The sequence below is a fragment of the Carettochelys insculpta genome, chromosome 21 (genome assembly GCF_033958435.1).
Source record: "Carettochelys insculpta isolate YL-2023 chromosome 21, ASM3395843v1, whole genome shotgun sequence".
In the NCBI taxonomy this organism is placed as follows: domain Eukaryota; kingdom Metazoa; phylum Chordata; order Testudines; family Carettochelyidae; genus Carettochelys; species Carettochelys insculpta.
Genome location: NC_134157.1, coordinates 2,133,251 through 2,160,273, shown reverse-complemented (window position 1 = coordinate 2,160,273; position 27,023 = coordinate 2,133,251). Strand labels below are relative to the sequence as shown.

At 58.8% G+C, this 27,023-nt stretch overlaps 1 protein-coding gene across 1 annotated transcript; it reads left to right on the top strand.

Moving 5' to 3' along the window:
- SAPCD2 (suppressor APC domain containing 2) lies at positions 1-25,824 on the top strand. The gene is made up of 7 exons (XM_075015470.1): positions 1-576; positions 1,102-1,122; positions 6,387-6,499; positions 14,041-14,187; positions 21,055-21,156; positions 22,275-22,367; positions 22,933-25,824. Exons 1-7 carry the CDS (start codon positions 39-41, stop codon positions 23,059-23,061), a joined length of 1,143 nt encoding a protein of 380 aa, XP_074871571.1. The 5' UTR covers positions 1-38; the 3' UTR covers positions 23,062-25,824.
- The last annotated feature ends 1,199 nt before the right edge of the window (positions 25,825-27,023 follow it).

Here is a 27,023-nt window from a genome sequence, read left to right as displayed (position 1 = left end):
CCCAGCGCGCGTGGCGGCTCCGGACTCCCCAGGCCCCGATGGCTCCGGAGCGCGGCGGTCGCTCGCTGCCGGCGGAGCCGCCCTGCAGCACCCAGGGGCTGCCCAGAGCCTTCCTGCAGAGCCTGCGGACCCTCTTCGACATCCTGGATGACCGGCAGCGCGGCTACGTGCACCTGCGGGAGATCGAGTCCCGCTGGCAGGGCGCCGAGGCCCGGGAGCTGCCCCACGGCGTGCTGGAGGGGCTGCGGCAGGCGGCGCCGGCCAGCGGCTACCTCACCTTCGAGAGGTTCGTGCTGGGGCTCCGGGCGTCGCTGCTGAGCCCGGCGGGCGTCAGTAAAGCGGCCCGGCCGGCCCCGGGCGGACGCGACCCCCTCGTCAAGGCGCGCCCCGCTGCCCCCATGGGCGGGCCGGGCCGCGGCCAAGGGGAGCCCCGGCCGCTGGCGGAGAAGGGCAGGAGCTCGAGCGGGCTCGCCGGGAGTTCGTCCCGGAGCCTGGAGAAGATCCCCAGCCCTGCGGGGGCGCCGGCGCAGCGGGCCGAGGGGGAGCGCAGGGGCCAGAGCCAGCGCAGGAGCAGAGGTGAGTGAGTGCACCGGGGGGCCGGTTTGCTGGAGATCCGCCGCCCCGGGCTGCCGTAGCTGCGCCTCGCTCGGCCCCTGGCGCAGGCTGGAGCGAGCCCCCCCCGGTCTAGAGCCGTGTCCCCTGCAGCTGCTGCTCCGGCTGCGCCCCTTGTCTTTCCCCGGCCGTGGTCGAGCGAGACGGGGGGGCCTGCACCTGAGCCTGGCGGGTCTCTCCTGCTGGGCCCCCAGGCCGGGCCCTGAGTGGCGTTGCCCGTTTCAAGGAGCACTCTGGGGAGGGGGCGGCGCTCTGCATTGACGACAAACGCAGGAGCTGGGCCCCGGCTGCGCTCTGCCGCCCTGGCTCGTGGGGGGGGGGGGGTCGCCCCCTCCGTTGACCTCAGCGAGAGACCCCTGAGCGCCCACGCTGCCCCCCCCAGGCGGTGACTTCCCCTCCGGGCAATGCCCCGCGGGGTGAGCGGCGCTTTCGGAGGGGCCCTGGAGAAGCACGTGGCGCTGGGCCCAGGCTGCGGCTGTCAGTTATCAGGCCTGGTGGGCCAGCCCAGTGGTCCGCGCATTCGCCTGCCCAGCCCAGGGCCGGGAGCTCAGCTCTCGAGGGGGCCAGCCAGGGACGTCCCTGGCTGGCCCCCTCGAGAGCTGAGCTCCCGGCGCTGGGCTCGGGGGTATTAAAATGCACCCTGGTCTTCAGTATGTAACTTCTCTTCCCTGCTAGGTGCTCCCCTGGTTCTTTGAGGGGCTCTCTTTGGGAGCACTGGATGGTGGGCAGGTACACCAGAGACTAGGTCAGCTCCCCAGAGTCATGGCGAAGAGTGCTGCCGATTTTCAGGTGGCATGCAGCCTGCTGGGTGGGCGCCATCACTCGCTTGCAGCTTCATCTGCTTTTCCAGAAGACTTCAGTTCAGGTTAGGTTCTCCTGGGCTCTGATCTGGTCATGGGAGCCGAAATATCTGAGCCTCTGAAAGGGTCACAGTTCCAAAACCGCTTCCCGTGGGGTGGGGAACTTTGCTGAACCTCAGCAGGTACAGCAGCCACAATTGCATAGTTTCAAACCACAGCTGCTGGATTGCTGTAGGTAGAGAGGGTGGGAGGCCAGGGTATGTCTGGCCCCCACCCCTGCAGCTCTGGTTTCAAGCAGTGCAGGCCTGCCCAGTAGTACAGCTCAGCATCCTGCGCCTTATGTGGATTAGCACCTGCTGCTTTAGAGGGAGGAGGTGTAAGGGATCCTGCTGCAGGCAGCTGGGGGGATAAGTAACCAGAGGGAAAGTTTCTTATATTACAAAAAAGGGAAAATGAGATTCAAATAACCCAACAGTTTATTAGCAAGTGGTCAAAACGGAGTGGGAGCGTACCAGGCAACTCTTGGTCCTAGTGCAACTTTAGCTCTGCCCTGCATTCCAGGGTGCTGTGGGAGATGGGAGACTCCATCCTGGTTACAGAGATGAAATGTGACTAGAGAACTGATCCTCAATTTACGGGCCTTTGGAGCCAATTTCAAGCAATCGCCAATAAACATGAGAGCTTATGCTGAGAGTGGGCAAATAGGGGAACTGTGCTTCAGTGTAAATTTGAGTTAATGATGCTTAAAGTGCAATGGCAATGGAGGTGAGATCTTCTAATGCAAAATATTATATACAAGGTCATTTGTTTGTTTTCCTTTGTCCCCGTAAAAGCCTTGTTTCCCCCTCACGTTTCCGTGGGACAGAAAAAAATTTTCACATCGGATTGAGGTATTCTGAATGCCATTTTGCCTCTTGCCTGGTCCCATATGACCCATGATTTTGCATAAGCAGTTACTATTAAGCTGGCTGATTTCCGCTTCATTGAGAAATGACGTTGAATATGAATGTAAACTCCACAAGACTTCATATCTATTGCCATACTTGACTGCTTGTGAGTGACTCCTTTCTGAAAAAAGGTCCCAGTTGGTTTCTGCAGAATTGAATCTCTTAGTTACAATTTTTTTGAAGTATAGTTGCAAAGGATCTTGTGACACAGGGAGTCTGCAAACTGTTTTACTGCTTTAGCCACAGTTGCCAACTTTCCCAAGGAGCAGCCTAGTGAAATTAACAAGCAACTTGTTAATTCCACCTCTTTGGATGAGAGCTGAGCAAACCAGCAAGGACCATATAGTTTTCACTTTGGAACAGCCAAAACGTTTCAGGCTGGCAAGGGGTAGAGCTGTGGATATTCTATCCCAATCCCCTTGCAGAAATTAGAAGGTTGGACCAGAATAGAATATCAGCACCCTGGATTGCTCTGGGACCTACCTACTGAGTTCTGGACTGGCCTCTGGCTAGCGAGTGGTTGGCAAACTCGGTTCTTGTAAATTTTGTGCTTGATGCGTAAAAGAACATGTGCGTGAATGGAGCAAGCTGGAAGGTTGATGGATTCCATAGGGCAATGGAAAACTTGCTGATAGTGTGCAGCTTCCAGGTGAATAAAATCAAACTGTTCTGCCTATTTCACTGATATCTCCTGTGTAGTTCAGCAGTGTGCGTCCATCTGTCTGTCCATCCATGCAGCTATGAGTCTGTTTGTTCAAAAATGCCTCCTAAACGATGAGAGCTAGGGCCATCAGGCTTGGTATGCAGCCTCCTGTTATTGTAACTTAAAACAAGGCTGGCCAGGACAATGGGACGTGCCTGGATTCTGACTGTTTCTTATTGAATGGAGAGGAAGGGGTCTGACAGACTGGACAGTTATGCTCACCCAGCAGCGCTCAGCACCAGATGCCTCTGGTGGTTTTATACTTTCCCATGTCAGGCAGTTATGCCATAAACTCCCCAAGGAGGAATTTTCTTTGTTGTCCTCTGAGGACTGGTGTTTGGTTTGTGCAATAAAAGTTATAGCAAGACCCACCCATATAACCGCCAGTTTCTGTTTTCCTGCCTGCACTCCCCTTCCCGCACTCGGAGCGGGGCCACAGCAACGGACAGGAGCTGCAGCATGACAAAGGCAGATCCCAAGCAAGTCTTGAGCCAGGGAGGGACACAGCTTGGGCCAGAAATGCCGGCCTCACCTGAGATTCAGCAGACTCTGGTTCAGTCCCCTACCCTGCCCCGTGCTCTGTGGGGGTGTGTCTACCCAGCAGCCTTATTTCACAGTAAGCTGTTCCGGAAGAGCTTAGTTCAAAATAATGCTGCTACACACACACCGCCTTTTAAAATAGCACTCAGCTATTTTGAAATACAGCCTCTACACACGCACAGCCTATTTTGAAAAAGAGCCATTGGACACACCAGGGCTTGTTTCTAAACAGGTTCTATTCCCTGTCTACGCAGCCCCGGTTTCGAAAGAGGCACCGTTCCTCGTGCGATGAGGTTTACCAGTTTTGAAATAAGCCAACTGATGTTTCGAAATAGTGAAATAGCGGCTGCGTTGCGTAGCCGCTGGGATGGTTATTTCGAAATAACTGCAGCGGAGACCGATCCTGCTGACCTTGGGCAAGAGAATTGTGAGTTTGGTGGTCCTGGCCTGGTTGCTGCCTGCATTGTCCTCAGACTGGGGTACACAGAATCCTAGAATCATAGGGCCGGAAGGGACCTCAGGAGGTCATCAAGTCCAGCCCCCTGCTTCAAGCAGGATCCTAACTAAGTCATCCCAGCTGGGACCTTGTCAAACCAAGACTTAAAAACCTCTAGGGATAGAGATTCCACCAACTCTCTAGGCAACGCATTCCAGTGCTTCACCACCCTCCTGGTATCCAACCTACACCTCTCCCGCTGTAACTTCAGACCGTTGCTCCTTCTTCTGCCATCTGTCACCACTGACAACAGTTTCTCTCCATCCTCTTTAGACCCCCCCACTTCAGGAAGTACCACAGCATTGAGGTGTATCCTCAGGGTGGTGGATATGAAGAAGGCCTCTATGGAGCAATCTTGAGGGCGTGGGCCCCATAATACATAATAAGGGGCTTTGGGCCTTGGAGAAGGGAAATTCGGATTCCAAACTGGTGCAGACAGAGCTCGTGAAGGGCTGGTCTGTATGTCTAGGAAGATCGACCCAGTCAAGATTGATCTTCTGGAGTTCAAGTTTGCATGTCTAGTAAAGATGCACAAAATTGACGTGTCTGGGGTCGCCAGTGGACCCCTGTACTCCTCACTATGGCGCTGAGTAAGGGAAGTTGGTAGGAGAAACACTCCCATCGACCTTCCTTAGTTAGTACAGTCAGGTAAGTCGATTTTGGATACGTTGATTCTAGCTATGCAATTGCTGTAGCTAGCATTGCCTGTCTGAAATTGACTTATTTCCCTAGTATAGACTAGCCCAAAGCCTGTTAGGGGGATCAGTCTAGGAGAAGGTAACTCTGATCTCAAACCTGCACTCTCTCCCTCCAGTGCACGTCGCGGTTCTTGTCCCTGTGCACGATGGTCGGTGTGCGACGAGAGAAGGGCTTGGAACTCACAAACCAGCCGCACTTAAATCCATTCGTATGTGAAGGTCTCTCTCGGTGCTGAAGATTTACTCTTGATGAAAGTCCTGCAGGCGATGGGCAGGTGACATCGGATGCAGTTGGAGGACACCACTCGAAACATTTAGCCACAAACCTGCACGTAGCCGGCCCAGGTGGTGTCTGTCTGTCTGCTGAATTGGAACAACAGCAGCTTCCATATCCAGCCTAGTTGACAAAGCAGCCCTAGTGTAGGGACAGCAGAAGAGGGGGAGAGAAAACAATCCCTAAACACAGCTTGTCCCAGCTGATTCCTGTTGGTTACCCACGCCTGACTGGATATCCGATTTAGCGGTCACAAGGAGAAATCAGTGACTAAACAGAAACTGCTCTGCATGCAGGAACATACACATGCTTCTTGGTTGCGATGATCACCATGAGCGCGGGACGGCAATCATTGGTAGAGGACTTGCACGTTATCACTTCAGTGTCGCAGCCTTACGTGAAACACGTATTTCTGGTACCAGCCAGTTCACAGGGTTTGGAGCAGGCCTTTCGTATCGCCGTGTGGGCCGCCCTGAGGGTCATCCAAGGCAAGCGGGAGTCGGCTTCATCAGGACACCCCTAGTCCCGCCTCTTGAATCCCAGTCACATGCCATCACTCCTCGCCTCAAAGCTTAGCCTGGGACAGGCCTTGTGCTGCTGCAGATGGTGGAAGGGAGGCGTTCCACACTAGCCGGAATCCAGTGATCTCTTCTGTACCTTTTAAAGCCAACCGGCGACTTCAATGCTAGAGTCGGTCAGGACGGCACCACATGGCCAGAGGTGCTTGGCCAGCGCACTATTGGAAGTGAGAACCCAAATGACACCCTTCTTCTTCAGACTTGTCAATGGGAGATAGAAGAGCATCTGATTTTCCACCAATGATAACAATTTTCTGATTTGCCAACCTTGACAAGTTTTTAGCCTTCTGTGCTCTCTATATTGAGCCTGTTCTGGTAGGGCTGGAGATCTGAAAAAGTGGGTCTGTCGCACGAAAGCTCATCACCCAGTGAATTATTTTGTTAGTCGTTAAAGTGCTACATGGCTGCTTTTTTGTTTTGCTGGAATATAAGCTGTGTGTCCTGCATTGCAGCACACATGGGGCAGAAGGGCGTGTGCGCCTCTGGGCTCTCTGCAATATGCAGGCTGGCCAGGTGAGTGGCTGCTGGCCCCAGGCTGAAATCCCAACTTGCAAACTCACCTTGGTGCTCTGCCGGGATTTTACTGGGTTAAACTGTCTTTTTAAAAAGTTCTGATTCATTTTTAAAGGGCCGAGAATATATGGTGTTGTCCTCTGGTCTTCTCATGCTGGGTGTGTGGCCCTGCCGGGTGTCCTCTTCAAAACCCATGTCCCTCCTCTATTGCAGGTGCTGCCGCAGGACAGTCCCACAGCGAGAGCAACTCCACGGGGGTGGCAGACGCTCGATGGCACGAGAGGAGCTGCACTGAGCAGCGGAGACACACCATCACCAGTGGGGTGGACTATGGCATGGTAGGGGAGCAGCTCTGTCCGGGTTACCCAGCCATGGTCCTTCCTGCCAGGCATAGCTGCAGCCAGTAAGGCTGTCCCCTCCCACGCGCTGTTTGCTGCCTAGTTTATGTGCCTGGAAGGAGAGGTTTCCAGTCTCTCTCGCGGTCCATGCTGGTGTTTTGTGCTTGCTAGGGACCGCGGGGCGTGTGGGGTGCTGGGGACAGAGCGTACGGCAGCACTGCATAATCTCTTACAACCTGCCCTCTGTCCTGCAACATGTGCCAAAGGAACAGGCAAGGATGCTGGGTAGCTGTAAACGCCTAATGCTGTAATGTGATAATCAAACGGCCAGTCTGTCCTGCTGTATCACTGCAGAGTTAAGCGCTACTCTGACTTCTGCATACTGTGGCAGAGCCTGGGGCTGCAGAGCTGAGATCAGTTTCAGTCTTTTCCTTTGCAAACATCCCAGAGAAATGAAATGCAAAGACATGCGTTGCCTTGCACCGGCTCTGTTGTTCTCCGTGCTGTGCTGGGAACCGTTAAGGCTTTAAACTCCAGGGCCTGGATCCTCAAATGCATCAAGTCCCTTTGCACTAAGAAGTCCAGAGATGGCCCGTGGAGAATTCCTCCTCGGCCGAGGCCTCTCTGCCATCTCCTGTCTTAGCCACCGCTGGCCAGGGGGAAGGACGGGGGCACAGTGGAGCAGAGGCACATGATGCCTGATCCTCAGCTGGCACAAGATCCTTGAGAGACCTTTGGGGAAGTTAGAGCTGCTGCCCTGCAGTTCTGAAGCACTCCGAGGCCCCAGAGCAGGGTGGCGAACTGGCTGCTGGTGAAGCTGGTGGGCAGTAGAAGAGCCCTATGTAGAGAGAGAGAGAGCCAAGTGGTCCTGCTGTTCTCAGCTCACCCATGCTGCAGACTCCTGCCTGTGGGCCGCTGGAATTAGCAATAGCAATGGGGTTGTGCCTGCCTGGCCCATACGTCGCTACCAGTGTCCTCTGCAGTGTTTTAGCCGATGTGCTCTGCCCCGCTTCATGGGTTTGTTCCTTTCTCGAATGCCAATACTCACTCCCTCCCTCCCTCCCTCCCCGGAGCTGAATGGAGCTGGCAGGCCCCAGGGCCTGCCTGCCTGCGCCATTGATTGTGTCAGCACATAACACGCTCTGATTCCCGGCCTGACCCTCCCCAAAGCCTTGGCACACACGTGAGCCGGGAGCTTGTTTGCTAAAGCTGCAGCACTGCTGAGAATTAATCCCCTTGGTTCTCAGGATTTCGGGCGGGGGGGTGGTGCTGGAGCAGGGCCTGGGCTGCAAGGCTCTCGCAGGGGAATAAGAGGTGCCTTTTACTTTATGGGGCCCTACATAACTGATGCCACTCCCCTCCCCTGTGGCTTCTGCTGGGGCCTGGGACTTCCCTTCCCCACCCTGCACTGCCGGGCATTCAGATTCCACCTCCCCCATTCCACCCCCCGCAGCTCCTGCTGGCTCCAGGCTTCCCTCCCACCCCTGCACAGATTCTACCTGGGACTGGAGCAGAGGCCGGGAGCCCCCAGGCTGGCAGGAGGGAGGCCTCACCTGCAGCTGGCTGCTGGCCGAGTGGAGCTGGCAGAGGGGCGGGCGGAAGACAGCCCTGTTGCCGGCAGGAGAGAGCCATGTGGGAGAGGTACCAGGCAGGCTGCAGTGCAGCAGCAGAGGTGAACAGGGCTGTTCGCAGGCAGAGGTGAACACGCAGCTGCATAAGTGCTCCTGGAAAGTTGCTGCCCTGAATTTCCAGGTGCCCCAGCAGCTGCATGTTTCCCATGTGCCTAGGGTCAGCCCCATGGCTCGGAGAGCTGCTCTGGACCTATGCCCAGCCAGACTGGGTGCGTCGGGACCTGCTCTTGAGGCAGGCAGGGAGGAGCAGGCTAAGAGGAGTTTCCCGTTCCCCAGCTCTCAGCTGCAGTGCTCAGCATGGCGGATCACAAACATTAGCTAAGAGGAGCTGCTGGAGAAGGCGGTCGCTGGGCATGTGGTTTGGCAGGTGGGGTTCGAGCCCTGTCTGGAGGGAGCATGGTGATGATTCATCAGTCACCCGCCTGGGGTGGTTTTCTCTGTCTGGGTACGTCTCTGCTCCCAGGGCTGTAAAGTCAGGGCACCTTCTGGACTCCTTTCTCCTGCCTAAGTGACTCAGGAGAGCACCCAGGTCGGGCACTGCCCCTGCCAACTGTTTAACTGCTAAATGGGGTGCCCCCCATTCCCCTCCATGCCCCTCTGGATGGCCCACCCTGCCCCATGGGGGGCAGGACAAGGCTGTTGTGCCCCTTTGATGGGGAATGAACCAGACACACTTAGTGGCTTACCCAGAATCACGCAGGATGCTAGAGGGAGAGCAGGAATTGGCGGCCAATCTCCCCTGGCCCAGACCAGAGCGCTAGCCACTAGCCCAGCCTGCCTCAGTGCTGTAAATGCTTGAGGAGCGTCGGGCCTAAAGCCAAATCCGTCCCTCCCCAGAAGAGTGATTCCGGGGGTAAAAGGGGCTGGACGAGCACTGACACATGATGGTGCTGCCTTCTTGTGCCCATGGGCGAGTGATGCGTGTGGCTCATGCTTCTTGCCCCTGTGTGCTGGGAGGGGCTGTGCAGTGACCCCAGGACAGCCTGTGTCCAGCTGGCTTGTCTTTCACCGAGCCCATTGATTGGCCTGCTCCCCTGTGGCTTCTGTGCAGCTGGGGCGAGGCTTTTTATGGGCGGTTAAGCTCTTTCATTTGTGATCAGCCGGGGCTGAAGTGCTCCCGCTGTCAGGCCAGCCCCACTCGTGTGCAGGGAACCGGCTCCTTCCTCCCATCCTGCAGCTGTCTCTATCAGCATCAGCTCTCGCCGCCCTGCCTGGCCAGCTGACTAGATGCCTTCCCTGTGTTCCCCGAGCAGAGATGCTGTCGTCCCACTGGCCAGCGAGATGCAGTCTTGTCCTCCAGTCACCATGGTAACGGGCAAGGCTGGGACCAGGGCAGGGCATTCAGTGGCAGGCTGTGGACACAGCTGGATGGGCGTCCTCACGCCGTACAGCACATTCGTCGTTCCTCTGAGCAGCAGCCTGTGCAGCTCCAAGGCTCTGCAGTTCTTCCTATGGGTACGTGCGGGGCTGGTCGCTGTGTCTGTCCCCTGAGCGGGGAAGGGGAGAGACCTTGCTGGGCGTGAGGTGCATGGATACCAAGCGCTTGCTGTGGCTGATAAACCTCCTCCGTTAAAGAGGTGTTACCTGAGCCTGGTGCTACCCAGAGCCCTCTTCCAGCCCTTGGGAGCAGCACTCAGGTGGGGGTGAAATTTGCCATCTCTTGGCTGTCGTATTGAAACCCCGGGATCCTGGCAGCCACCTCCTGCTTGGCTGTGCTTAGCGGGCCAGCGTTTGAAGTTGGAGCGCCTCTTGTGTTTGGAAGCGCTGAGCCCGGGGCAGGCTGTGGGCTCGGGGTCGGGTCTGTCAGCAGGGTGCAGCCTGCAGAGAGCAGGATTTGGGGTGTTCGCCTTCAGTGTGAGGTGGGTGTTTGGAAAGGGTTTCCTGGAGTAGCTTTTTATGAATTCTCACTGTTCCTCCTCAGGCTGGACTTGATCGGGCTTCATGATGGTTTAACCTTGCAGTTGCTGGTGTCTCTTGTTGGTAGGAGGGCTGCTATAGACAGCGATCAGAGCTTTCTTCCCAGCAGCTCAAAAGGATTTGCACTTAATTTGTATCAGGTGGGCGCTGATGGCTCAGCAGCCTGCTGTGTTAGGTGCCGTACAAACATATGGGGAGAGACAGTCACTCTCCCTAAAGACCTTCCAGTCTTAAATAGGAATAGTTCTTTCCAGCAGAAGCTCTCTAGCTAGGCACATAAGTATCACTGTCCCTATTTTACAGATGAAGAAAGTGAGGCCTGGGGAAGCAAAGAGATTTCCCTGGGTCTCAGATCCGGTCAGTGACCGAGCCAGGGACAGTCCCCAGCTCTCCAGCTTGCACTGCTGAAGCCGTATGTTGCTCTCGTCAGTAGGTGCTCCAGAAATGAAAGCACCAAAATCCAGTTTGACTAGGAGATGCAGAGCTCCCAGCTGGCATCCTGAGGAGACAAGTTATGTCCCTAGGCCCCCTTGTCTGGGTTCAGGGGAGCACCCACCTCCTGTGGAAGTTGGGAAACAAGTGCCCCAAACCTAGCCTGAGGCTGGGGCTCGGGCCGGGTCCACTCTGCAATCTGAGACCCCCGGCAGAGTCTCTGCCAAACAGCAGCGGGAGAGCAGCTGGCTGAGACGGCTGCTGGTGGATGCCGCTCTCTGGGGAGACCTGCAGCATCCACAGGGGAGGGGAATTTAACCCTGGGGCTCAGCCGCTTATTGCGTCGCTGCCATGGCAAGCGAGTTCCAGGGCTGCCTTCCCCCCTCCAGGGGCACCAGTGACGTGGGTCAGGGTGGGGTGTTATCGCTGCTGTGTCCCCCTCCCCGCCACTGGTTGGCTGTGGGGCTCAGTCTCAGCCCCTTAGCAGTGAGCCTTGAGGTGGCTGCAAAACTTCCCGTCTGTACCTCTTTTAAAGAAGGGGCAAAATTCAGGCAAGTGGGGCAGTTCCCCTCCAAGTCAGAGTGGGGCAGCCCAGATTAGTCTGGAGAGCCGCCTGCTCTGCTGGGTGGCAGCTATGCCCGGCTGGCAAGAGAGGACCCCCCCGCATGGGTCTGCCATGCAAACAAGCTGGGGGCGGGTGAGCACTGAGGCGCGAGAGCCGCTGGTCTCTTGCGGGGGGTGTGGGAGCCAGGCCTGCGGGGTGCTGGGCCGTTGCCTGCTGCCGGGTCCCTGAGTCCCTCTCACGTGAGGGTCCCATTGGGGCTGGCTCAGTGTCTGAACCCAGCCTGGGGGACTGGAAGCGAAGCCTGGAGCATCCCTACTGGCGAGCCTGGGGTGTCTCCCCATTTCCAGCACGACTGGGAGCTGATGGCCTCCTCCGGCCGGGGGGAGGGGGCTGCTCTCCCGTAAGGCCCCCTCGGAAACACCCAGCCGGCTAACAGAGGGATGCCCAGCGCACCACGCGCCTGAGTCCTACCCAGGGCAGGGGTGTGGGCCGCCCCTGGGTTCATGCAGGTCCCAAGGCGGTGGAGAAGGCTGAGTCATGTACCGTGCACTCCCCTGCCTGCCCCAACCTGCATGGGCATGTCAAGTGCAGGGCTGCGTGCTCTGGGCAGGGGAAGGTAGCTTGTGCCTGGGTCTTAGTGCCCATCTGTTTCCCTCTGTGTGCTGGCAGAGGAGCCTTCCTGTTTGCTGTGCCTGCAGCCAAACTGGATGGGGGGTGGGCCTGGGTGGGAGGGAGACAGAGAAGGGAACAGGGGAATTGTAGGGGCAGCAGGAGTCTGGCATGCCGCGTTCCCCCAGCAGCAGCTGGGGCTCTGCCGTTACACAGGCCCGTCTAACTCCCCCCACACTTGGACCCATCCAACAAGCCCCCCAGACCCAAAATCCCACTCCACTGAGTCCCAGCAAACTGCGCCTGGACCCCCCTCAAGCCCTACTTCCCCCGGCCCCTCCACTAGAGCTCAACCAGGGTCCCATTGCGCCTACACCCAGAACCCCCCAGGAGCAGTGCCTAAAGCTAGCCACTGCGAAGGCTGTGAGGCTAAATGAGCAGGGGCTTTCCAAGCAGCCCGTGGGATTTGGCACCTCTGCAAACAGTAGTGTGGAGCGCTGGGGTATCTGAGGTCCTGCCTCGTGCACTGACGCTAGACGGCAGGTTCACGAAAGTAAGGGAGATGCTGAATTGCAGCCGAGAGGAAGAAATGTCCAGCCTGGGTTGGGTGGGCTGTTGAGGTGAGATCTCCGTGCGAAGGTTCCCCTGGATCGCTCCCAATGAGCCGCTGTTTATAGCAGAGTAACGGGACTGGTCTGTTATGGGGCAGGGTGGGTGCTGCAGCCTCGGGGAAGTGGGCCGGGAGCAGGCTCTTTCTTTTGTGACTGACCCTCACGAGGTTCCACCAGACCAAGAAACCTGCTTCCCCCGGAGCAAGACCCGGGCTAGCAGCAGTATAGGTCTGAAGCTGCTCTCTGGTTGTCTGTCTCTTCTGGATTTGCAGCTGCTGTGTGAGGGATTGGACCGGTCTGTCGGGGTCACTATGGCCCCATAGCCCAAAGGAAAGCAGGTTGGTATTGACCTAGGAAAGAGAATACTTAGCCTGGCCTTCGGCGCGCAGGACTGGGTAGAAGATCGCTCGCGGGTCCTTCCAGACAGGCGAGCCAATGAGCTGGGCAAAGGGCTTTTTGTGGGTCTGACCACACAGGTGTGTCCTGACAACGCTGGTCTAGCTAGTGTCTTGGCTGCCCATGTGGTGCGGCGGAAAGGAACCCCCGGGCGCACAGAAGAATGAGCCCCTGAAAAGGAGGCTCCCGTGAGTGATCCCTACTCCAGAGCATCTGACTACAGCCAGGCCTCCCATTCCCCATGCGCCAGCCAAGCTGTGGTTCTCTGTGGCTCTTCTAGGTCCACATCCTCTTGAAGGCTGATTACAGGGCAGCACTGAGGGAGCTGCTCCAAGCTGAACCTGCAGGCAGCTGGGATGCCATGGCCCATGGGTGGGAGACAGAGACAAGCTTCAGAGACGAGCTTTCCATCCCTTCACGTATCAGCTGATGTCAGGATGCCCAAGTCTGGCAGCTCTTTCCTGAGAGGGAGCAGAGCTCTTTGCCTTTGCTCCTGCTTCTTTACAGCCCTCACCAGGTAAAGGGGATGAGCCACCTTTCATGTGTCCCCTCTGGGAAGGGATCTGTGCAGCAGGTCGCTGGATTCCTGCATGTGCCTTAGCTAGAGGCAGAGCTGCTTCTCTCTGTCTGGTGTGGTCACGAGCTGGACCCAAAGCAAAGTGATTCGGGCTTTGGTTAGGTCATTCCTGGCTGGCCAGTTCCTCAGAACCCCCGGGCTTTGGCTTGCTCCAGGGATAGCGGCATATGGACCAGGATGTGGGTGGTCGAATTTAACAGGTGAAGAGGGCATAGGGGTTGGAGAGCAAAACCACAGCTCAGCACCAAAGTAAACTACCACAGAGCCAAGGGAGGCCGTAGCAGAGTCAGGGGCCAAGCCACAGTCTGACCCAGGAACTGAAGCTGAGAGTCAGAAAGGAGATGGGGTGTTGGACTCCGAGCCAGGCCTGGTCGCTGAGGATTGGAGGAGAGGCCAGGGTGAAGCCCGTGGGCAGAGTGAAGGCAGGAAGAGGGTTGGGTGCAGGGTGCAGGCGCAAGCAGGGTTCAGTGCAGCCGCAACAGGAATCCACCTTCTTGTTCCTCCTCCTGGCTTAAATAACGTTGTTGGACCAATCGATGGAACCAGGTGATCCTCCAATCAGAGCTCCTCTGAGCGGTGCCCTGGCAGAGTTTATAGGTCTAGGAGCTTCTCATGCCGCATCGTTGCAGTAGCTATTGTGGGAAGAGGCCAGGATGTGGCAGCTGTCAGGGGCTTCTAGCCCTGGGCTCGGGACCCAGGTGTCACAGCGGACAAACCCACCCCAGGATGGCAGGAGGCCTGATGGACGGCCCGTAGGTGTCGGTGGTCGGGGTCTGAAGGGACCTGGGTTTTGTGTCTTGCAGCTGAAGCAAATGAAGGAGCTGGAGCGAGAGAAGGACTTCCTGCTTCAGGGGCTGGAGCTGGTGGAATACGCCCGGGAGTGGTACCATCAGCAAATCCAGACAGTGCAGGAGCATCAGAAACGCCTGGGGAAAAGCCAGACCACCCCGGTGAGTGTGGGGCCCGGGGCAGGCAGCGGCTCGGCCTGGAGGGCCCTGCTTGCGGGCTGGCCGCACTGCACCTTCTGAAGTCGCTTCCCTTCGAGAGCTCGTGGGGCAGGGCTGGGATGCGCAGAATGTGATGGGGTTCAGGGGTCCCCCTGCACTGCACCCCGTCCGCTGGCAGGAGTGACTCTCACTCAGCAGGTACAACAGAAGGTTTATTAGGCAACAGATGTCCAGTTTCTCACAGAAGCGACAGCACAGCAGCCAGAGACAGTCCTTCCAACCTGTCCTGGGGAGAAGACCCCGAGGGGTGCCCCTCTGGGGTGTAGCTTTCCCCTCCTCAGGCTGGCTGCCTTCCAGCTCTCCCTTTTCCTAGCCTCTAACTGCCACCCCCGATTTAAAACCCAGCTCAGCTTCTCCCTGCTCTTTGTTCAGGCAGAGGTGTCACCTGCCAGTTGTAGCCCCAGGGTCATCCTTAGCCACTGGGAGCTGCTGCTTGCCTCAGACATCCAGCCTGACTCACACATGCACCCCCCCCACTCCATCACATCTCTCCCCCCTTCCAGACCGAACTGAGCGGGGTCACTTAGCCAGTGACCTGGGGAAGTTCGGGGCCCTCCCTGCGTGACAGGGCATCGGCTATGGTGGTGTTGTTCCCCTTCACATGGACCACCTTCATGTCGTAGTCCTGCAGGAGCAGACTCCACCGCAGGAGCTTGGCGTTGGCCCCTTTCATGTGATGCAGCCAGGTCAGGGGTGAGTGATCGGTGTACACAGTGAAACGCCGTCCAAACAGGTACGGCTGCAGCTTCCCCAGTGCCCACACCATGGCCAGACATTCCTTCTCTATGGCTGCGTAGTTCTGCTCCCGGGGCAGCAGCTTCTTACTCAAGTACACGATGGGGTGTTTTTCCCCTTTGTTATTCACTTGCATTAGCACTGCCCCCAGCCCCACGTCTGAGGCATCAGTGAACACCAGGAAGGGCTTGTTGAAGTCTGGATTTGCCAGCACTGGGGCCCTGACCAGAGCCTCCTTTAGCGCGCAGAGGGCCTGTTGGCACTGCTCTGTCCAGACCACCTTGTTAGGCTTTTCCTTTTTAAACAGCTCCGTGAGGGGGGCTGCGATGGAGCTAAAGTGGGGCACAAACCTCCGGTAGTACCCCGCCATCCCAATAAAGGCCTGGACCTGTTTTTTAGTCTGGGGTGTTGGCCAATTTCTGACAGCCTCCACTTTAGCTGGCTCTGGCTTTAAGCAGCCGCTGCCCACCTTGTGGCCCAGGTAGGTCACCTCAGCCATTCCCACCTTGCACTTCCCTGCCTTGATAGTCAGACCGGCCTTTTGGAGTCGGTCCAGCACCTGCTTGAGTTGGGACACATGGTTCTCCCACGTTTGGCTGAAGATGCAAATGTCGTCCATGTAAGCCAGGGCAAAGCTCTCCATCCCTTTTAGTAGCTGGTCCACCAGACGCTGGAAGGTAGCGGGTGCCCCCTTGAGGCCAAAGGGCAGGACCAGGAACTCGTAGAGCCCCACAGGAGTGATGAAAGCCGACTTCAGCCGGGCATTTCGGTCTAATGGCACTTGCCAGTACCCCTTGGTGAGGTCTATGGTGGTGAGGTAACGGGCTCCCCTCAGCTTGTTTAAAAGGTTATCAGGCCTGGGCATGGGGTAGGCGTCCGAGACAGTGATGGCGTTAAGCTTGCGATAGTCCACACAAAACCGAACAGACCCATCTTTTTTAGGGACTAACACCACGGGAGAGGCCCAGGGGCTGGATGAGGGTTGGATCACCCCCAGAGCCAGCATGTCTTCAACCTCCCGCTCGATGTCCTGAGCCGTCCTCCCTGTGGCTCTGAATGGCACACACTTGATAGGGGCGTGGGTGCCTGTCTCTATTTGGTGGACAGCCAGGTCAGTGCGTCCGGGTCTGTCCGAGAACAGCTGTTGATGCGAATGCAGCACCTCCTTGATCTCCGTCTGCTGGGCAGGGGTCAGCTGGTCTGAGAGGGGAATAGACTCCAGCAAGGAGCCGGCTCCAGTCCTTGTGAGTAAATTCACCAAGGGATCATCCCCCTGCCCCTCCCAGTGTCTGCACACGGCCAGCACCAAGTTCTGTCTGTCCCAGTAAGGTTTTATCATGTTCACACGATAGACCCGGTGGCTGTGGGCCCGGTTTGACAGTTCCACCACATAATTTACGTCATATAGCTGTTTGACAACCTTGAAGGGCCCATCCCAGGCCGCTTGCAGCTTGTTCCGCCGCACAGGTACAAGGACCATCACTTGATCCCCGGTGGCATAGGCTCGGGCCCTGGCGTTACGGTTATACCAGACCTTTTGCTTCCTTTGGGCCATGGAGAGGTTCTGCCTGGCCAGGCCCATGAGCTCGGTGAGTTTTTCCCGGAAGGTCAGTACATACTGTACCACTGACTCCCCTTCAGGAGAGGCCGTCCCCTCCCACTCTTCTCTGAGCAAGTCCAAGGGTCCCCGTACCCTCCTTCCATACAGCAGCTCAAACGGGGAGAACCCCGTGGATTCCTGGGGCACCTCCCTGTATGCAAACAGCAGGTGGGGTAAGTACTTGTCCCAGTCATGGGGGTATTGATTTATGAAGGTTCTCAGCATCTGCTTTAGAGTCCCATTGAACCTTTCCACTAGCCCATTGGTCTGCGGGTGGTAGGCTGTGGCCCAGGTGTGCCAGACCCCACACTTGTCCCACAAGCTTTGCAGTAGGGCCGACATGAAGTTGGACCCCTGATCTGTGAGGACCTCCTTGGGGAACCCCACTCTGCTGAAAATGGACAGCAGTGCATCTGCCACGGTGTCAGCGTCGATAGAGGTCAAGGCCACTGCTTCTGGGTATCGCGTGGCAAAATCTACCACTACCAAAATATATTTCTTCCCCGAACGCGTTGCCTTGCTGAAGGGGCCCACTATGTCTATAGCCACTTTCTGGAAAGGCTCCTCTATGATGGGCAGTGGCCTCAGGGCAGCTTTCCCCTTGTCCCGGCTTTTCCCCACCCTTTGGCAGGGATCGCAGGACAGGCAATACAGACGGACAGCTGCAAAGATCCCTGGCCAGAAAAAGTTCTGTAACAACCTTCTCCTGGTGCGGTGGATCCCCTGGTGTCCTGCGAGCGGGACATCATGGGCTAGGTACAGCAGCCTGCGCCGGTACTTTTGGGGAACCACCAGTTGCCTCTGGACCTTCCATGGCTCCGCTTTGCGTCTGGGAGCCCATTCCCGGTACAGGAATTCCTTTTTCCACAGGAATCTCTCCCTGCAGCCCTCCCCCAGCTGTGGAGCTGGGCTGAGACTGGCCAGTTCCCTTAGCTTCTGCAAGGAGGGGTCTCTTTGCTGCTTTGCCTGGAATTCTTCCACTCGGGCAGGAGCGGATGCTACTCCCCTATCCCTGCCTGGCTCCAGCACCCCTGGCCTGTGAGACCTGGTTTTTGGGGGCCCCCTTTCTCTCAGGGTTGGCCCTTGTGGCTCCTGTGACTTTGGCTGGGCCTGTACCCCTGAATCTGGGGAGCGCACCCCTCGCTTTCTTTGGCTACAGGTCAGGACCAGGGCACGAGGGCGTTCACCTTGCCAGTTCTCCAGGTCAGCCCCCATCAGTACATCCGCCGGCAAATGGCTGTGCACGCCCACTTCCTTGGGGCCTTCCTTCTTCCCCCATTTCAGGTGCACCCTCGCCATGGGCACCTTGAAAGGGGTCCCATCAATTCCTGTTATCGTCAGGTGGGAATCGGGTATCATGCAGCCCGGTGCCACCACCCCGGGTCGGGCCAGCGTCACGTCAGCGCCTGTGTCCCGGAACCCTGTGACCTTTTTCCCGTTTAATTCGAGGTGTTTGAGACACTTGCTCCACAGAGGTAGTGCCGCCCCCACTCTGTAAACTGACCTCTGAGCATTTGGTCCCCCTGAGGAGCTGGTCTGTGGGGTGGACTCGGCCCAATCCGAGTGCCCATTGTCAGCACCACCCGCCTTGGCCGCCAGCCCCTCTGGCTTCTGGGACCCCACCCAGTTGACTCCATGACCCCCCGGCCTGCTCAACCTGTCTGGGAGCCTGGGGCACTGGGCTGCTCTATGCCCCTTTCGCCCACAGCGATAACAGCCTGGGTCTTGTTGTGTCCCTTGGGCCGGCTGCTCTGTCCGGGCTCTGTTTGGCTCTTTGGGGGGTGGGTGGCTGGCCCCTCTTTCCTGGGCTTGCCCAAGAGGTGGTCCCCTCTGTCGTACAGTTAGGGACCGGTCTCTCTGAGATTCTCGGTTTCTCCAGGACTCCCTCTCTCTCCGAGACTCCCTCTCTTTGTGGGGCTCACTTTCAAACCTGGCCCGGCTGTTTGTGAAGTCATCTGCCAGTTTCCCTGCATCATGTGAGTCCCCTGGCTTCCGGTCCACGAGCCACACCCTCAGGTCAGGTGCGCACATCTTGTAGAATCGCTCCACGACCGCCAGCTCGATCAGGTCCTCTACGGACTGGACTCCCATTCCGAACGCCCACTTCTGGTAGTATTGCTTCAGGCGGGCGGTTGTATCTACATGGGTTTCCTCTGGCCTCTTCTGCACCTCCTGGAACTTCTTTTTGTACATCTCCGGAGTCAGCCCGAACTTATGCAGCAGGGCCTGTTTGAACCGTTCATAGTCCCCAGGCTGCAGCCCCACCAGCTGGCTGAGCACCGCTGCGGCCTTCTGGCCCAGCAAGGGGGTGAGGTGCCGGAGCCACTCATCTGGGGGAACCTCATGCAACTCACAGGCTCGCTCAAAGGCGGTAAGGAACTCGTCCATGTCCCCTGGGTCCTGACACTGGGCCAGCACACGCGTCTCCAAGTGACTGGCCACCCCGAGCCGTCTGGCCCTCTCCCCGCTTACCGCAGCTGGGGCCTCTTGGCATCTCGCCTCTGCCATGGTTCGCTCATGCTCCCGCTCTCGCTCTCTCTCCTCACGCTCTCGCTCTTTCTCCTCCCACTGTGTCTCTTGTAGCTGGCGCTCACGCTCACGCTCTCTTTCCCGTTCCTGGAGCTCACGCTCATGCTCTCTTTCCCGTTCCTGGCGCTCACGCTCTCTTTCCCGTTCCTGGTGCTCCAGTTCCTTTAATTTCACCTCGAGTTCCAGCCGTCGCAGCTCTGCGGCGGGGGACTCTGCCCGTGATGGACCACCGCTAGCTGAGTGCGACCTGGCGGGCACCGCGTCTGTCTGACGGCGTCGAGCCCCTGCTCCTGTCGGAGAATCCGAAACGCTTCCTGAGGCTGACCGGCCACTTTCTGCCGGGACAGGCTCTGCCCCCCCGGATCGGTCATTCTCTTCCAGCTGTGCAATCAGCTGGGCCTTGGTCGCCTTCCCCACGGTCAGGCCCCTCTCTCTGCACAGCCCCGCTAGCTCTGCCTTCAGGAGTCGGGTATAATCCATCTCCCCGCTATCTCCCGGGGTATCCACTCACCAGCAGCAGCTGCAGGAATGGCTGTTCCCCCTCTGGCTCTTGTGAGACTCCTTCCTTCTCTGGTGCTCAGTCAGCCACTGCTGGGAGCTCATCCGTGGGTGCAGTGCATCCCACTTCTGACACCAGTGTGATGGGGTTCAGGGGTCCCCCTGCACTGCACCCCATCCGCTGGCAGGAGTGACTCTCACTTAGCAGGTACAACAGAAGGTTTATTAGGCAACAGATGTCCAGTTTCTCACAGAAGCGACAGCATAGCAGCCAGAGACAGTCCTTCCAACCTGTCCTGGGGAGAAGACCCCGAGGGGTGCCCCTCTGGGGTGTAGCTTCCCCCTCCTCAGGCTGGCTGCCTTCCAGCTCTCCCCTTTCCTAGCCTCTAACTGCCAACCCCGATTCAAAAACCCAGCTCAGCTCCTCCCTGCTCTTTGTTCAGGCAGAGGTGTTACCTGCCAGTTGTAGCCCCAGGGTCATCCTTAGCCACTGGGAGCTGCTGCTTGCCTCGGACATCCAGCCTGACTCACACATGCACTCCCCCTACTCCATCACACAGAAGCAGTTGGCTCCGCCTGACTTGGCTCCGTCGGAGCAGTGGAGGCGGCAGTGGGAAGATGTGGGACTTGCACGTGCGCAGGGGCCGGGGCAGCTGGGATCACTTAGCCTGCGAAGACGAAGAGACGTGACAGGTCACTTCTCCTCCCTCCTGGCACATCACGGGGCCCTGCTTTGCCCAGCTTGGAGCTCGCTGGCAGGGCTTTGTCGCAAGCTCCACTCGCCCCTCGTGCCAGCGGGAGTCACTCCCTGGCCTCAGCGACACCACTGCTGCTTCCACCCCGGCCGTCCCTCACTGCAAAAGGCAACTGAGTGCTGGGTGGAGACAGGTCCAAAGCTCTTAGGCTCAGTTCTGCAAAGGGATTTAGGTGCCTAACTTCAATTCGGTGGGAGTTAGGAGCCTGACTAGCTCTGAGGATCTGAGCCTTAATGATCGTTTGTTACCCTAGAAGCTCTGCAGTGGGGAGATAATCGAGGGGATCAAGTCAGTGGTATGCAGGAAGGATTCTCCACGCCCCATGCATGCACATATGTACCTGTGCCTCCTTGCCCAGGCCACGTGCTCATCCTGCCACGCTCCCCTGCTGCGTGTGGCCTTGGTCGTTGCCAGAGGCAGGAGCAGAGCCGTGGCCGGGCTGGGATGGTTTTGTAACGCAAGGTCAGAGGCCTTGGCGTGCGCCCTCCTGGACTGCCTGCATGTCCTGCCCCAGCGCAGCGTTAGCATTGGCTGCAGTGGTTCCAGCTGCCCGCCCCTCTTGCCAGCCTGGAAGATGAATCTGGTGGGGTTACGAGGGAGGCCGGAGCGCTCTCGGGTTGTCTCCGCTTGCGCGATGCAGCGCTCTGGGAGAGCTGGAGCCAGGTTCTACCTCCCTTCCCTTGCTTCTTCCAGGACCTCTTCCCGGAGGGGAGCCAAAGCCACCTGGGTCGCCTTCTGCCCAAGCTGCAGGAAGTGAACCACTGCCTCGCCGAGCTGCTGTCCGCCTCGGGGAAGGTGAGCGCAGTACTGGCCAGCGGCGCCCCGCTCCCTGGCTGGCTGCGACGCTCACCGTTAGATCAATGGGAGCAGAACCGAAAGGGGCCACGGGAGCAGAACCAGAATGACCCCAGCCCTGGGGGGCTGCCTGGTCCCTCGGCTGAGAGACAGGAGCCGCTGCCCAGAGGAGGCGAGCCTTTGGATCAGCACCTCCTCCCCCGGCGTAGGGGTCACTCGTAGGAGGCCACGGCTGAAGCACTTCAGCAGGGTTCGGGAAGTGGTTGTCTCGTCCGTGATAATTAGAGCCCCCAGCAGCCCCTTCAGCTGGGGCTGGCTGGTGTCGGAGCAGGGCCTCTGGGCTGGCACAGCCGGGCCATTTCTCGGGTCCCAGGGAATGAGCTGTGTCTCTGCGGCACAGCGGCGCTAGAGGCTTTACAAACACATCTGCGCTGTGGGAGGGGAGCAGAGCGCCAAGGAAGCCGGCGAGATCAGAGCTGCGGGGCGGGACTGTGGGCACCCAGGGGCGGGCAGCCCTGCGGCTGTGGGCGACGGAGCGAGATGGTCACCCTGCCGCTGCACCTGTCGGGTCACAGCCCGTTTCTTTTCCTCCCCCCGTCCCTCTTTGCTGTGAAGCACGACTGACTCTTCCCCGTGCCCTCCGGCCAGGAGCCCCTGGCTCTGCAAGAGGGGGTCAGCGCGGGCGGCGAGGGCTGCGCAGCGTGACCAGTCCCTGGCTGGTGGGCTGAAGCCGTTGGCACCGCATGAGACCAGAGCGTCAAAGTGGCTGCATTAGGTCCAGCTTGCCCAGTGTCCTGCCCTCCGCCAGTGCCCAGGGGATGGACGGAATGGGGCATTTGTCCCACAGCCCCTTGCCAGTGTCTGCCACACAAGGCCCGGGCACCCTCCCTGCCCAGCAGAGCTTTCTGGGGAAGGAGGAGCGGGAGCTAAGCAGCGAGGGGCAGAGCCCTCTACCGGCTCAGCGGTGCATGGACGTGCCGGCCAGCCTGCAGCTCTGGGGATCAGGTCTGAGGCGCCAGTGGCTGGAGAGCCCAGCCCAGGCGGGGGAGGCTGAGCGCTAATGGGAGCAGACTGTGGAAGACCACCAAGGAGACCCATTGTCTCCCTCTCCTTCCCAGGCTCTGACCACCTCATCGGTGCCGTCTCCAGCCCTGGCAGGGCCCCCGCAAGCCATCGGCATGCTGAAGGAGCAAAACCGGCTCCTCACGAAGGTGGGCGGGGGCAGCCCCCCCGGGAGAGAGCCAGGAACTTGGAACCGGGGTGTGGGAGGGAGAGGGCTGGGAGCCGGAGGGGAAGGACAAGCAGGGGGAGTGGCACTCGGCCTAAGAGAAGGGCTCTGAAGAGAGGGGAGCCCGGCACGGCCGAGCTCCTTGGGCCCCAGTTACAATGGGGCTGCTGAGGGGTGAGGTTGCAAGGCGCCGGGGGCCTGGACGGCGCTGGGGGTTGAGCCCTTCAGCAGGAGGCCCCTGGAATGCGTCTCCCTGAGGCTGGTGGGGGCAGGAGGGAAATGCCGGTGCCAGCTGGCAGCTGTGCGCTCTCTGAAATAGGGGGCACACGTCATGTGACCTGCCTTGTAGCCAGGCTGAGGAAGGGGGTGGGGGATCCATGCTCACCAAGGGACCCCTGCCTCCATTGCTGTGAATGAATGGAACTACTTGGAGTGGAGGGGATCCAGGCGGGCGGCTGGGTGTCGGGGAAGGGCAGGACCCAGGGAAGGGCCATCTGCCCCCGGGAAGCGCCCCCCACTCTACCCAGGGCTCTGCTCCTTCCCGGCAGGAGGTGACTGAGAAGAGCGAGCGGATCACCCAGCTGGAGCAGGAGAAATCCACCCTCATCAAGCAGCTGTTTGAGGCCCGAGCCCGGAATAACCAAGAAACGAGCCATCTGGACTCCACCTTCATCTAGCCGCCAGCTGGCCTCCCACCCCCAGGCCAGAGCTCTGGGGAAGGATGGGCCTGGAACAAGCTGTCCTAGCTCTGAGGCCAGGTCTGAGCCTTCATGGGGCTTAGGCTTACTAGGAGTTTCTATAGGGCTACGACTCCTGCCCAAGTCTGGTTGCCTCCCTTGCTCCTTGGAGATGCTGCACCTCATTTGGGGTAGGTCCAAAGCACCTGAACTGATCCCTGTCCCACACCAGAGCCAGGTACCAAAGCCGGTCCCAGGCCTCCTCTGCAGAGCTCTGGCACCTCCCTGACCTCTGTGCGCTGCGGTGTGGCTGATCCTGTCTCCCTGGCTGGTTGGCTGCTGCCCTCCTGCCGTGGAAACTGACTCAGCCGTTTTGCCAGTCTTCCCAAATCATGTGGCTCACGGCAGGGGGAGCTCCTGACTCTGAAGTTTTTCTCCTCCCCCAAGTGCTGTCACTGCAGCTGTGCAGATCTCTGGACGGCTGCTCCGGCCTCAGCCCCTGGCCCACCATGGCTGGATGCCAGCTGCTTTCCAAAGAGGAACGTGTCGTCTTTTAACACTCCTGTTGGCGGCCAAGGGGAAAAGAGCCTCCTTGCTCAGAGCTAATCCCTCGCGTGCCTAACCCCTCCTCTGGCCCAGGGCTGGCCGGAGCGTCCATGGTGGTACTGTCCTAACGGCTGCCCACTCACACCACCCAGACTATTTACAGTAGCAGGTGCAGACCCTCCTGGTACGATAATCCCTCTCTGGGGCGTGGGGCGGCGAGGGAATAGTCACTAATGTTTACACGTCCACGGACACTGGTAGTTGTCAGGGTTAACACTCCTGGGCGCTGAATAGAGCAGTTCCCAGAGCTGAGCTGCTCTTCCAGTCTGCCTGCAGCCTCTGGCAGAGAGTCCTGTATCACGCGGGTTTCCTTGTGACTCACCTGGGGGAAGACTTTCAGCTGCTTTCTTTGAAAGGCCAGTTCGGCTGGGTGGTGCCAGGGAGCCGCCAGAGCCAGCCCACTCCGCCACGCTGGACCCGAGAGTTTCAGGCCTAGGCATCCCTACCGAAGAAGCTCAGCTGGAGGCAGAATGCAGATGGACTGTTCCTTTTCCCCCACACCTACGCTCACCTGAGCAGGGAAGAAGTGGCCGTTTTGCTGCACTGAACGCTGCAATCCCCCTGCTGGGGCATGACCTGCTTACAGGGCGGGGGGGAGGGCGATTTCTGGGTGCACAAGACACGAGGGGCAGGTGCTGCTCCAGGCTTCTCTCTAGCTAATGCAGAACTGTGCAACTCGGTGCCTTGCCCAGGCAGGGCTCGGGGCTCCTTTGTTCTAGCAGCAGCATGACTGTGCGGGACATGGTTCGCCCCATGTAGGTTAGCTGCTCTTTCCCTCTCCCCTTAATGTGCTTTCATCTCCCCAGCGGCCCTGGCTTGCAAAGCCCAACCTCCCTCCCTGCTTGGACCCTGAGCTGGGGCCTGTTCCCAAGTGTGAGATTGCTGGCCTGGCCTGGGCCCAGCTGCCAGATCCCCAGCCCCACGCCTGACTCGTTATAGCTGGGAAGGAGAACAAACTGCCCGATGCTGTGAGTGTCCTGGGTGGTCTGTGCAGATTGCGCCCAATGCCCCAGGCAATGGGGCTTCATTCCTCACCCGTCAATCATTCTCCCCACGGCCCCGGTCGACCGGGGCAGACAAGTAATTGCAAGAAAAGCCCCTGGGACCTGCTCCCTGCACCTGCCACGGTGCTCGGCAGCCGCAGTGCTGTGCCAAAACGAGCTGCTCTCTGGCTCAGGCACTAACGAAGCTGCTGCTCGCCTGCCCCCTCCACCCAACCACCTCTCTCCCCAGGTGACTGTGCACACTGGAATGAACCATAGAGTCCCTTCCCGCCCCAGCTTTGCAGCTCAGGCAGTGGTTTGATAAGCCACCGTCTAATCTACCTGGCTGGCTGAAGACCAGCTCAGCTCCCCATTGGACTGAACTCTGCCCTTCTGCCCTAAGTTGCGTAAAGCACTGGGGCCAGGGGGCTGACTGGAATGATGTCACCCCACCCCCCCTGCAACCATCAGAGCAGTGTGGGGGGGCTCTTGCCAAGTCCCAAGAAAATTGCCCTGCCCCCTGGAATGCCAGGCCCCCTTAGGAGGCCCCTGTGAAGAGCTGACCCAGCAGGAGGCCCAAGGGCTGAGCCTCTGAGCTGGAATTTGTTCTCCTGCTTCCCACCCTCAGCTCTGGGGAGCAGAGCTGAGCTCCACATTCCTGGCCCCCAGTTCATGGTGCTGTCCTAGGAGCATCGAACAGTCAGGTGTCAGAGGTGGCTGTGTTAGTCTGCGTCTTCAAACCCAAGAAGCCTGTGGCACCTTATAGACTAACATGTTTTGGAGCATGAGCATTCGTGGGCAAAGACCGGCTTCGTCAGATGCACGAGCTACAGTCGGGATTGTAGCGAGCTCACCCTGCAGGGCTGTGCTTCTGAGATGTGCGTTCACCCTACAGGCGCCTTGGATGTTTGCTTTGGGGCTGTTTCCCTCCAGCGAGATCTGGGCTCCTGAGCCTGCACCCTCGTTTCCTTTCCCACAAAGGGTTAAGTCAGGCTGCTCTGGTCTGTGCAGGGCTGCCCTGCTCCAGTCACTTAACCCGTCCTACCTCCCTGCTGCTCCGGGTGGTCTGGAACCCCCGTGGGGCCTGTTTACAGCCTGGCCTCTGTAGCGAGCTGCCAGCCATGGCTGTAGCCGTGGCAGGGCTCCTCCCTGAGTTTTTATATTGTGTGATGACACTGTGACACTGTGACAGTCCTCCAGCTTTTTCAAATAAAAAGCAAAACTAATGCCAGGGCTTGTGTTCGTGCGGGAGGAAGGCAGTGCCGGCTGGGGCTGCAGTGCCTGCCTGGGTTGGCCTCATCCGGCAGGTACAGCTACTCCTTTGGGGGACGGCCGGCAGCCCTGCAAACGCTTCCAGTTCGTGCCAGAGGAGGGAGTCCTGCCCCAGGGAGCTAGGCCGAGAGGTAGAGCCCTGGTAGCCTAGGCTGTGGCAGTTGCAGATGCCATGGAGAGAAAGTGCACAGCTGAAATCTGCTGGGTTCTCGGTACAAACTTGGTATCTCCCCCAGCCAGGGCTCCTCTTTGCAGCCGTGTGCACGTCTGCAGGCCTCCAGCACTCGGCTGGGGCCCTTGGCCGAGTTCCTGTTCTGTAGCTCTGGCCGACGGCCTGGCAGAGGCTCAGCTTGGCAATTGGGCAGCTGCTGCTGGAAGAATGGGGCTGGGAGGGAAAGGTGGGAACCAGGCTGGTAGTGGGCTGGTTGTCGTTAGTTCTGCTGCTGGAACTGGGAGGTGTCTGGGCTGGCCGGGGGCTGCGGGTATAGCAGGTGAGTGGAGAAGTTACGCTGCTTGTGCCTGGGGTGACCAACCCTCCTGTCCTGGGCAGGACAGACCTGTATTTGGGGCACCAAAAAAGCCTCCCGACTGATTTTTTTAAAAGGGACGAATTGTCCCATATTTAGGCCCTTGGGGGCTAGGGTGGGGGTGGGAGTGTCCACGGCTGCCACTTTCCCAGGGCTCTGAGCTGGGAGCACCTGTGGCTGCTGCTTCCCTGGGGCTGGGGAGGGCGGGGGAGCCGCCCCTGCCCACATACCTCCTTGTCCCATATTTGGGACAGGGAGATACAGTCGCCCCACTTGTGCCACCCTCGGGGATCCCGGCCGAAGGGCTGACCCCAGTCACTCCGCACAAGCTGGAGGCAGATGCAGGGCTTTGGTCGTGGGAGCGCCGGGGGCACGGTGCTCAGCCCTGGGGCTGGCTGGGCTGCACGGCACAGCTTGGCTGAGGATTTCCCGTGACTCGTGGGAAACGGAGCAGTCCAAGTCCCCCAGCCTTTGCCCCTCAGCGCCGGCCAGCAGCTCTGAGGGCAGAGTGGAGCTAAGCAAGCGCCCTGGGCCTGAGCCACACAGTGAAGTCGAGCTGACCCTGGGGTGGTGC

What these genes read in the sequence shown, in the direction of transcription:
- SAPCD2 (XM_075015470.1), top strand. Translation starts at nt 39, where the DNA reads ATGGCTCCGGAGCGCGGCGGTCGCTCGCTGCCGGCGGAGCCGCCCTGC. An exon ending in GTGGGGTGGACTATGGCATG is followed by an intron (nt 6,500 to 14,040) that starts GTAGGGGAGCAG and finishes TGTGTCTTGCAG; the next exon opens with CTGAAGCAAATGAAGGAGCT. An exon ending in AAAACCGGCTCCTCACGAAG is followed by an intron (nt 22,368 to 22,932) that starts GTGGGCGGGGGC and finishes CCTTCCCGGCAG; the next exon opens with GAGGTGACTGAGAAGAGCGA.